Genomic DNA, 11851 nt, shown 5'->3' with positions numbered 1-11851 from the left:
TGAGCTGCATAGGGCTCAGGGTGCCAGGCAGCACAGTATGACAGGGTAGTATACAGGAGTGTCCCATTTGCCTATGCAGGAAAGGGGAGCGCTCAATGCTCCCAGGTAGCAGCACATGTTTACGTTGACTGGGTTTGGACAATATAGTGTAGGTTTTGGTTGCCTTGGTTGGTTCTTTCAAAAAAGGCAAAGCAGGGAGGGTTCAGCCACAAACTCAATGCAAGAGAGAATTCAGTGTATAGGGAATGATACTTGCGGCCTTAGTCTCCTCATTCTGACAGCGGGAGGATGCAAAAAATGTAGGGATGATCCCTGTGCTGCGGCAGAAAAGGAGAAATACATTACATAACCTTACCTTTGCTGTCCATTAGTTCATCCTGCAAAACTGAAGTGAGAAAAAGAACCAGTTAGGAGGTGTATGACATCGCCAGCATCAGCAGTAAAACGCCAACCAAGGAAAGTGTGATGAGGATATTAAAAACATAAAAGGATAACAACACCACTATTTCGTAATGCATAGAGGATGGCGGATTCTTTTTTACACTGCCTTCAGAAATGTACCCAAAGTCAAAGCCTTTCTTTTCAAATCAAATTCTGAAGCCACATACATTCTGACATTTTATAAAGCCTCGTTAGATCCCTTTATAACCACTAGAATACTACCTAATTTCACTTGAGAATAAAATCTTAATGTTTCCAATTCACTGGATACTTGGTTTCAAAAAAGTCAAAATCGATATGGCCCTGTGAACCACTCAAGAACAAAAGTTATTTACGTCAGGACTGTTTTTAAATTCTGAATATTATTAACATGTTCGACCAATAAGGGGCTGATGAAACTCGTAAGTGTGTTTTCTTTCCAGCAACTCTCTTGACCTAGTGGTTGACTGTGTTCCCAGGGCTCATTTAAAACAACTGAATTTTCAAGCTTCCTAGAGTACTCTTGGCACAGGGATTGGCTTAGGTTGCCTTTCTAGCCTACCTTCCATGATTATTTCAGAATTCATCAACATACAATCAGTAGCAATGGTCAGCTGTTTGGCCTGTATATATGAGCCACTGCAGAGGAAAAATGTGAATAAGAACTCAACTCTCATTCAGAAATGACAGCATCCAATTATAGTGTCTTTTCATGAAAAGTGAATCCATAATATAGTGTCCTACGTTTTTGATTATCTCTTTGTTTACTTTTCAATATGTTTCCTTAGTGAAGAAATGGAAAAACGGTCATGGTAGTTGTCCCCAGCTTGTGTTTGGAACCAAATATCATGAGATTCACTTTGGCGGAGTAAGTGCTCACCCAATTAGAATCCTCTCACCTTTCCATTGGTCTAAACAGATCATCCTACCACTTAGTGCTGGGTGCATGATTTACCATGAGCAGGATATATTTATGTGCATTACTGGAAGAAGATGCTACGGGTGCTTTCGCCTCACAGATTATATCCAGCTGCATGTTAAACCGTGTTGAGGACAGTGGAGAATCATGCATCAACACTGAACCTGACAAAATGTTAGACATAGGCTAGTCATTTTAAGAGATGCAAATGACCATGTCCATGAAGAAGACAGAAGAATTTTTCAGCTGATCCAGATACCATGAGAAAGTTTTCAGAACCTATCCAGAGAATCGGAATGTTGAACATGATAATAGCTGCCTATAAATACTGGAGTGAGATTTCTTTCTTCAGATAAAATAACATTTTCTTGGACGTCAAGTGTATTAAGTTAACGCGCTTGGCTGTAACCCAAGCCGACAATTACAAAAAAAAATCTCCACTCGACTCTATGTAATCCTATAATTGCTCTGTGGCATTTTTTCCCCCCAAGACATGTGAAGAAGAACACTGTACTGATGCAGAATCAATTATTAAAAGTACCTGGAACTGCTGATATGGTGCTAATGTGTGCCTGGACTATTTTCAATTGTATACCCTGGTTTATATACAATTAATTTCATACAGTTTTCAATCAACAGAAACTCCCTAAAGCAGGAGAATCCCCCTCAAGAGGAACATTGTTACAATATCAACTGATGAAACTGGTGTATCATTTAAACGTATTGTCCCCGCTGATTGGTATTAGAGGGAAAATAGACACCCAAGAATATTAAAGTCGCACAGATAGCATATTTTGGGCACTGTTAGGCTCCAAGAAGAGAAAAAGTTTATTTCAATAACTTCACCCTCTTTTCCCTGTAATTTCTTTTTAATTGAATTTAGGTTGTCTCTTGTTTACTGTTACAGGGGGTAGTTCTCAGAATCTGTGGATCTTCAGTTTGTCAAACAATAGTAACTTCTTGCGGCTCTTCGCATTTTAAATGTTGAGGAAATAGAAATTTTTAGGTAGCCAATGTGTCCCCCACTCGCACCCTAACCATGCACCCATGTCCCATGTATGTCATGTAATTTCCTTCCCGTGCCTGCCATAAAGACGCACATGCATTTGCGTCCAACGTTAACATGTCAGTTATTCAGTTCTCCAAGAAAACCACGTTAATTTGGCTTTTAGGCCTATGGTGCCAACATCTTTACATGATGCACTTTTAAATAACGCGAAGCACATGTTTTTCTGGCTCAGCCGAGCCAGGCCCTTAATTGAGGCTCCGAGTCTCTTCTGCCTCTGAAAGCTACAGTTTAGGTATGCATCCCTGACCTCTACCTTACTTCCTGCCCAGGCGAGCGGTGCCCGGCTCGGCCTGGCCTGCCAGCCAAGACGGTATTTTGCCTACAAGTTATCTGCTCAGCCTCCGCAAAAACACATTCCAGTTCAGTGAAATAGGTAAACATATTCCAGCCTGCAGAGCAAAGGGCCTAGCTTTCCTGTCTCCTTGCACGTAATTTACTGCACCCGTTACCATGGTAGACCCATGGCCCCCGCGCATTGCATGAAGAACCATATGCACGCACTAGCATTCAGTATTGAACGGCCTCTGCCCGAGAGACCTTTTACTTCAGACAACACATCCTCCAAACATAAGATATCAGATATGCTATAGTGCAGGTCGTTCTGACATCCCAGACACCAGACTCCTCTACTAGTGCTAAAGTCAAGCCCCCCAGCTCTCCCCAGTTACACGTCATGCTCAGTTGCGCGCGCATCCAGGGTAAAAGTTTCTGCTGACCCTGCAGAATCTCTCTATGCATCCACCCACCTATGACACTTCTGTGACGTTTCCTGCACACACCTCCGTGTACGCCCCTGTACACGCCTTCTTTTACGCACATGTGTTCTGATCTTCTCTCTTTTCACTCGTTACGCCTACTGTATTCATTTCCATTATACAGTTTTACTATATATAATGTGTGATGTTAATAAAATGTTGAGTATCCCTTCCTGAACCTTAGTGGTGATGGAACCTGATGTCCAGTATCTCGAGATACTTCATTAAAGCCCGTATGACTCAGATACCACGGACTCTGCCTCTCATTTTTGAGCTATCCTTATTGTCATGTAATGTATAGAAAAATAGTCCGGTAAATTTATTTACCACAATGTATCCTTTTAGCTGAACACATGGACTCCTTATCTCTTTCTGAAAAAAGTATTGTTGTTTGACCATGTACAGTGTGGTGGCACTACTAGCTGGGACAGCCCTACACAAATCTAAATAAATGATTAAGTATCAATTTTATTGTAGTGTGCATTTGCTGGGCTTAGACCCTACTCCTCTGAATGGATTGCAATTCTTTTGTGACGTTCTATAATTTGAAATGAATTATCATTCATCCCAAAAGGCGTGACTGATTAGAGGATTAATAGACGCTCTGCACAGATCTTTGTGAACTTGGAGGTCACAAGACGTAGTACCCATTACAAACTCTTCCTTTCACTCTTCAATATACGGAAAAACAATAGTATTAACAACTGTTTTGATTACAGCGGCAAAATGCCATATTTATTTTACCAAATACTAGATCCAAAAAAGCATTTTTAGTGTCACGTGGAATTATTCTTCCAATGCTATCTTCTGAGGGTGTATTGATGAGTGGACCAGAAGAGAAATTGTGGCGGTTAAAGTGCTTTCCAGCCATTATTCCTCAGGAAGATGTACCATCAACGATGACTAAAGCCAGGATAAGGGAAAATATGGAATTGTTTAAGAGGGAGGGGACTGGTTTAAAATTAAGTGTCAATAAATCACCCTAAGTGGGGGTGGAAGAGCATATCCCTACTGGCTTCAGGAGCACTATTCAAATCATACTAATGTAAGGACAGGTAGGTTTGGTAGCTCTTGCATTAAGCTTTCCTATTCGGTGCATTTATCAAATAATCAGGAATGTGAAGCATCCCTGTAAAACTGTGTATAGGACTTTTGTGGTTTCAGTGACTTTGAAAATGTATCTGTATCAAAATCTAACTAAAGTAGGCTATTAAAACATTTTTATTTGTGCAACACTAATATTGCAAGAAAGTATAGCTTAGTTCTTGGAGGAGTGAAAACAAACAATATAAGGGTGGAGACGGGTTGATGTGAACACAAAAAGCATGCAAAACAGTTGCGAAAATTGTTATGTCAACATTGGCACACCAGAGAATTAGTGCAACAGTAGCTAAACTGTAATCTATAATAACGCTATGAGTGATAAACAAAACCTCTTGCGGACAGAATGAACTCAATTACTGGTTACGTATTTTCACATAACAGGATCATCAATGATATTAATCAACAGAGAATGACCTCCCTAATGTGCAGAACACTCTTCATGCAGAAAACATAGGAAATGAATCAACCTTGCCTGTCAGTGACATTTCTTGCATACATTTCGTGATCTCTTATTTTTTATTCAACTCAGAATTATTTAAACAAGTTATAACAATAAACTGCCCCAAAATATCTTTAAATTCTCTCTTTTGAAAGGATAAAAGTGCAGGAAACTGGGTCACACAGAAATCCAACATACGATGCAGCGTATGTGAACCTCAGTTTATTTGCTTCCTCTGTGGAGCAAGACTCCCTGAACACAGCACGTTACCCTTTCTACATTCTTCACTTATAAAAATTGCATTTGAAAGGTTCTTTGCTCCACCATATATTTTTTTTTAAGTCAGGTACCCTTTTAAATATTTTTGTAAGGGTAAAGTATGTTTTTTCTTTTTTCTTCGGCCAAGCTTAGCTCAAATGTGTTTTTGTCATGTATGCCTTTCTGAAATGAAAACTGTTGGATGTAACATTTGTCAGGTGTCAATGATGCATGACTAGACACTAAATGTGAAAACTTCTGTGAAACAAGACAGCTACTGGCGGATCAAGTGCTTCAGCGTGAGGTCAGAGTGCTAAGAATCAACAACGTATTAAGGGTAGAAATGCTGCACAGCTTGGGGCCCCCTAACCGTTGGTTTCAAATCATGTCACAAGCAAAGGAAAGAATCTCCTCGTACCGGACCTGGTCAAATCCTTGTGAGAGACAGTTGTGCAGGTGAAGTGAGAGGAACCAAAGATGGATAAGTGCTGAAAAACAAGCCCTACAACAATAAGCAGCAAAATACATGAGTAATAATGGTGGTGTTCACCCATCCTAAGCTGCAGTAGACTTAGGGGGAAACTCACTGTAAAATGTAAATCATGAAGAAGTCACTATAGTACAGAGCAGAGTATTAAAGCATTGGAGCAGTTAATTCCTAATTTTTCTGCGGTCTCTGGGGACACTGTTAACAGGGAAAAGTCAAGCATGGCATATAATTTCTACTCAATTAAAAATAGAAGGAGATATTTAGATCTGGCCACAGTTTCTGAAATAGGGAATTCATTACTGTAAAACCCCTGTCAAGACTATTGAGATTAAAAAAATGAATTAAAATTGTGTTCTAAATCGAATGAAAATATTAGTAAATGAGGCAATATTGTAGGACTGGATCTTTGCCATAAGGCGCTAAGAAAAAATGAAATAATGCTATATGGAATCATATTGGGAACATGCAATTGATTCACTTCACTCAAAAGAGAACATTAATCAACATTTTTCTCTTCATCCTTTTGTGGGCAGGTGGGACTGGGGAATAAGGAGGGAAGCTTGAAATTTCACATTTATCGAGGGAACATGGGATGGCTATTCTTTTTATTTATGATAAGCCAATATATGTCTTGACAAACCGCTCCCTCATTGATGTTGAATGATAATTAAAAGGAGCATGTGATGAGGTTCAAGCCCAGGCACCATATGGATAACCAGCTGAGGTGCCACAACATCTCCATTTATAGTCCTTGTAGGGTTTGAAGCCTGACTGTGTAGATGGAAGTGTGACTGAAAATAGCCAAACATAACCAAAGACTCAATGTGACTTATGCGTAACCTACAAAAAATGAACTGAAGTATGGTGGCAAGAGCAACTACATAGCTACAGCGAGAACATAACGTCCAGCAACAGTGCTGCTGCTGTCGCTGTGACAAAGTTGCATGACCTGCTCCAAAGCCGGTCTCCGCCTAGAGATATTTCAAAAGTTGAGAGGAAATCTCTCACAAACATAACTTTACTGTCATTAAGAATATGGGAGCAAGTGTCTACTCACCACTCTTCCGGCCTGGAAGGTTTGCTCCTTGAGCAGAGCCGTGGTACACATCCTGGGGACCAGGGTTCATTACGCTTGTGTGGAGTGCGGAATCAGAATTTGTTCTAAATTAAATGTTAAGACATTAATTACAAACCAAAATGGTGGCCTTGAGACACATATGACTAACCAATCACACTTGAATATTTTAGTAACAAAACACTTACATTTCAAAGGTTGGATACATACAATACACAAGTTTGAGACCCTTCTCCACCACATTTGGACCCAATATTTCACTGCAGATAGTCAAATAATAATCCAAATCCATATATTGGGCTTCAAAAGATGTAGTGAGCGTGTTTCTGGTTATGTGTCTGTGTTGCAACAAGGACTTTTGAAGCATAAGGGACTCTATTCAAACTCTAGGCCGCGTGGCCCACTGAGGCTGGGAACTGCCCCATTCCCGTAACTAAGGTCAGGAACGTTTGTTTCATGTTCGACAGCAATCTAAAATTTGCCCAACAAACGAATCAGGTGTCATCTGCTTGTTTCTATATGCTGAAAAACGTGCCCAAAATCCTTCAGTTTATCCCCTTAACCCTGAGGAAAACGGTAGTCGGGCCTTGATTCTCTCCAGATTCGATTAGGGCAACGCCCTTTACATGGGAGCAGACAAGGTCCAGATTGCCAAACTACAGTCCATCCAGAACGCGGCGGCCCGGGTGCTTTATGGTCTTCCCAAATATCACCCTACGTCAGCCACTAATTAACTTCTCAACTGGGTACCGGTTCGGCAGAGAGTGGACTTCAAGGCACTCTGTCTTGTGCACAAAGCCGTGTATGGTGGGGGAGGTGCGGATGTGTAGCTTCTATTCAAATGGTATTCTCCTCAACGCTGCCTCAGATCATCGAATACAGGTCTGATCTTGATCCCCAAGATAAAAAAAGTCAGATGGAGAGGCAAGGGTTTTTCGTACCAAGCGTCTAAGCTATGGAACGTACTCCCCATACAGATCAGACTACAATCAAACAGGACCATCTTTAGGAAACAAATAAAGACCTGGCTCTTTCCCAAATTGGCAGATTAATCAGTGTGACCCAGCGTTTCTGCTCACTCAGCACCAAGACGCCTCTGCATTTGTGCGCTTTATAAATAAGTCAGTCAGTCAGTCAGACGGTTTACTGTAAGGGAATCTTATCACCAGTCCAAGGTGTCTAGTATAGAGTTTTGGTTAACTGCCATATTATAGTAATTTTCTGCACCTGCTCTGTTCGGATGCACGGGTATGTTGTACACACCACATTAGTTGCCCGGTAGTGGCGGGGTTCTCACTCTTGACCTGTAATTACCTGTAACGTGCGATAACATCCTGCCAGTATTGTGCAATTAAGAGTTAAATCTAATGGAATGGGGGAATAACTCATTTTACCGGGTGTAAAACCAAATGGATTTCTCAATAACGTTGGGTTTAACACTCCTTTTTAGGTTGAGCCTATGCAGCGCATAAGCTGCTCTGCGAGGCATGCTGTATTCAGGTATGGACTTGAAGCACCCCCCATTTTTCACCCATCTTTTCAATTGGCTCCTGTTACTGTCCTTTCGAAATTATTGATTTTGATTCATGAATAGGCTTCGCAGTCCCTCCTTAGTACCGCCTTGTCTGCATTTGTAACCTCCCATGAGAACTTTTTACTTGTGTTGATACACAGTCTGTTTTATCTACACTATGTGAGGACTATTTTCTGTAATGATTTTCCTCTTTTCCACCCACGACGTGCTTTCTTACAACACAGTAAACCGCCCGCTTTTATATTTTTATTAGGTATGGTGACCGGTCGGCTGTAACTATACCGACATATCTTTTATTTATTTTTTATTTGCCAGTGCGGTCTGTATTAACTATAGCAGCCACACTCCAGAACCTTTGCTTTTTTGTTTTGGGGTGCAAGCGCCCCATACCGTGCTTTCACTTTAATGGTGGCCACGTCCCTTTCTTTAGACGCTGCTCGCCGTATTCAGCTTACAGGGAGCTACTAGTTTAGAAAAGGGCACAGCTGCTTTTGAGGTGAAACCACAGCATGGGGCGCTTTTACAAACAAACAAAAACAATGGTTTGTGAACGTTTTGTAAAACGCCCCATGCCGTGCTTTCACTTTATTGGCAGCCGTGCCCTTTTCTTCAGACGTGGCTCGCTGTAAGCTGAATACGGCGAGCAGCATCTAAAGAAAGGGCTGCAGCACCATGGAAGTGGTCTCACATTTGCGAGAGAGGTTATGCCTTTATAAATGACAATGCCTTTTATTCATGTGTTGATCTTCAAAACACATAAATAAAAGGCATTGTCATTTACAATGCCAATAGCTTAAACTCTTGCAAATGCAAGACCCATTGCATTGTAAATTCTTGTAACCAATTGCTTACAGAAGGTGTTAAATGGAAGCATGGGGCTTCTGTGCAGGCTTCAGGTAGAGGGAGGGGTGTGGGGAGAGTTAAGGGGGAGAAGGTGAAGAGATCACAAAAGTAGGTCGGCATGTCCGTGGGACAAGGCATGGCTGCTATTGAATACAAAACCTACATTTTACCACACTGGGTTTACTGCTAGTAATACCACGTCCAGAGTTGTAGCCCCAGGAAAATCAGACGTGAAAACACTGGGCCATACGTGATTGGGCAGACCTGGATTCCATAGAGTAACTCTGCTCGGCCCGTGCCTTGTGCATGTTTGTGTTCTTTATATATATTTTTGGGTGTATCATTAATATTTTCTAAGATACCACAAAAAGTCTAAATCATCTCCGTAATGTACTTAAAGAACACTCCTGAAACTTTTAACCAATGCTTCAGCCAAAAATCATCTTTCTCACACACATCAGAAGAAAGCTCCTTTCCAACCTTGCTTCACACTATATAGCTAAGACTGCACATGTTTACTTCCTTTCCAAGTCCATCCCAGTAAACTCTAAAACCCTCTTCGGATATCCCAAATGTTCTGGCTCTTTATTACAACACTCAAAATCCAACTTTTAAATCCACAAGGAGCATCTGGTTCATTATACTTTCTTGCTCTTGAAATGTCATCCCTGTCTCTCCCTCTCTTGCTAATCCTTGTTGTGGGTAAAGGCTACATGCCCCTCACCCTCACAGTTGAAGACAAACCCCATCTAATTTAGGATGGCGAGAAGTTCAGACATGGAAGTGATGCTGGACATCAAGCGAGTGGGGATTAGGGATGTATGTGAAAGAGGAGGTGGGGGTAGAGCTGTATAAGCTCAGATAATGAGGCAATACAGTTACACCAGGTGAACTGAGATCTGGGGAGCCTATGTGAAAGGCTGGCGATGAGGCTCCAGTGCTGATGGGTTTGGGCTCCGGTTATAAGAAAAGTACATTTTGAAGGTTGGATTGCTTCAATGTATTTCACCCACTGTCATTACCAGAGAAAGTCCAAAGCTGATTCGCACATTGTTGGTCCCGGACTGTAATAGCACAGTAAGCAAATAAAGACACACCAAAAAGTGGAAGCTGCCCATAGTACTTACCAGTGGTTGAGGGTAATTCAAGCATTCCAGCCATCATTTTCTTTTCTGCAGTGACATACTATAGGTGTGAGAATATGATCAAACGTCTCCTACTCACTGTACCACTGGACTCAACAAACACCTCATTTATTAGTCTCAATACGACAGAACCTGGTATGGTGTTGCCTGAGTTTCCCTTCTGACAAGACTTGGCCTTGTAGGTGGGTTAGACTGCTCCAATAGGAGAGTGATGAACATTGTATAAGAAAGGTCGACGTCTGGGGTGGCAGACTACCAATGTCGAGGTTTAATTCAAGCATAATACCCACCCCCATTTGTTATACTTTAGTTATTCTCCAATCAGAAAGGCCAGAGTAAGTAAATGTATCTTTGCTGTGGCTCACTGCATACATGGGGGTATTTTTAGCCGCAGTGCTTAGTCCTGTGGCAGCTTACATTAAAAAACTGATGTGAATGGACTAAGTTCTGGAGCTCTGCACCCGCCACCAATTCGCCAATGTGCTCAAACAAAAGGCACTGCGCTCTATTTGGAATAGCACAGGGTCAGTCTGGGGCTCTGCCAGCTTAGACAATGCCATCTCGATCTTTATTTCTAATCCACTGTCAGAACCTGATTATGTTCTCCTGTATTCCCGCCTTTCTAGCTCAACCTTCTTCTCACACTCTTTACCTTCATTTTGAAACTTACACAGGCCTGAAATTGTACCTCTAACCTGTGTATGCATGTCATTTTGTTTTCCTTGACAGGTCTTCTGAGGTGTCAGAAAAGCAGCATAGGTGGGCTATATAAAGAAACATGGCCAAATAAGAAGTCTTACACACAACAGGTGTCAGTGTGTGCTATTTAGAATATTGTAAAGAAAAATTGCTACTGTACTTAAAACTACAACTATCCCATTTATTTGGTCTTTACAGAGCTCCACAGAGACTCTTTATTTGATGCATGCTTAGAGCTGTACTCCTTCAAAGAGGAGTATGTGAAGTGCTTACACACCAAAAAATAAGAGGTGGGTATGTGCACTCAAATAAAATATATTTTTCTTTATAGACAGGAAAGGTGCCAAATTAATAGAATTTGGGTACGATCACTACAATAATTAGGGTGAGAACTTGGGGTAGGCCTAATACCTCATTGTGTGAGTATTCTGAGAGTACTACCAAATCCAAAGTGTGTGTGATGTATGAATTTGTTTTAGCACAAGGAGGGTATGGAAGGTGGGAAACTTTCTTAAAAGCACTGGTCCTGCAGTTTGGTTTTTGTTTTAGCATCATGTTGAACTTTTTTCTATCTTTTGCTTCTTTGGTCAAGAGGTTGTAAACATCTCTGAATAACAAACTGCGAACTTGAACTGTGGACTGTTGTAACAGTTTGCCACTAGACTCATATAACATGACCAGAAGCATCGAATCTTCTTCTATTTAACACCATGTTAACAATATTTTGTCAAGAGGTCAATCCTAAGGAATGGAGTGGTTCTTCTCTTTATGGGAAGTAAGGATAGGATGCACGTTAGAGCATATCAGGCAACAAGTTGTCAAAGGAGTATTACTGGAAAGAAACCTTTCACAACTTAGATCTTCTATAGGGTGGCATTTGTTGCACTCATTATTAAGCAGTTACATATTTAGGCAGAAGTTGGCTAAGAGATGAAATTTCCATCAGAATAGATTTTTCGTTTTCTTTAATTTAACCTTCTGTGAAGCAAGTGAATTGAACTAGTACTGCCTAATTAAGATGTGTACAAACCGCTGTATGTAACCTTGAAGATGACAGCTACCAAAATGTCTTACAAGAGGAGTGCGGTTGTCTTCCCCCGC

The 11851-nt window shown here is 41.1% G+C and overlaps 1 protein-coding gene across 3 annotated transcripts in view; it reads right to left on the bottom strand.

The window, feature by feature from the left end:
* The window catches only part of CRTC2 (CREB regulated transcription coactivator 2), a 215045-nt gene that overhangs the window by 118219 nt on the left and 84975 nt on the right, over window positions 1-11851 (bottom strand). For all 3 annotated transcript variants that reach the window (XM_086947542.1, XM_086947544.1, XM_086947543.1), the window contains 2 exons: window positions 6512-6615; window positions 356-385 (listed from right to left, as the gene is read on the bottom strand). In XM_086947542.1, the coding sequence (XP_086803668.1) occupies window positions 356-385; window positions 6512-6615 (134 nt within the window). The remainder of the gene's footprint in view (window positions 1-355; window positions 386-6511; window positions 6616-11851) is intronic.

Source organism: Lissotriton vulgaris, chromosome 12, assembly GCF_964263255.1.
Source record: "Lissotriton vulgaris chromosome 12, aLisVul1.2, whole genome shotgun sequence".
In the NCBI taxonomy this organism is placed as follows: Eukaryota; Metazoa; Chordata; class Amphibia; order Caudata; family Salamandridae; genus Lissotriton; species Lissotriton vulgaris.
The sequence above is the reverse complement of the archived record's forward strand: the minus strand, read 5'-3'. Positions and strand labels throughout refer to the sequence as shown.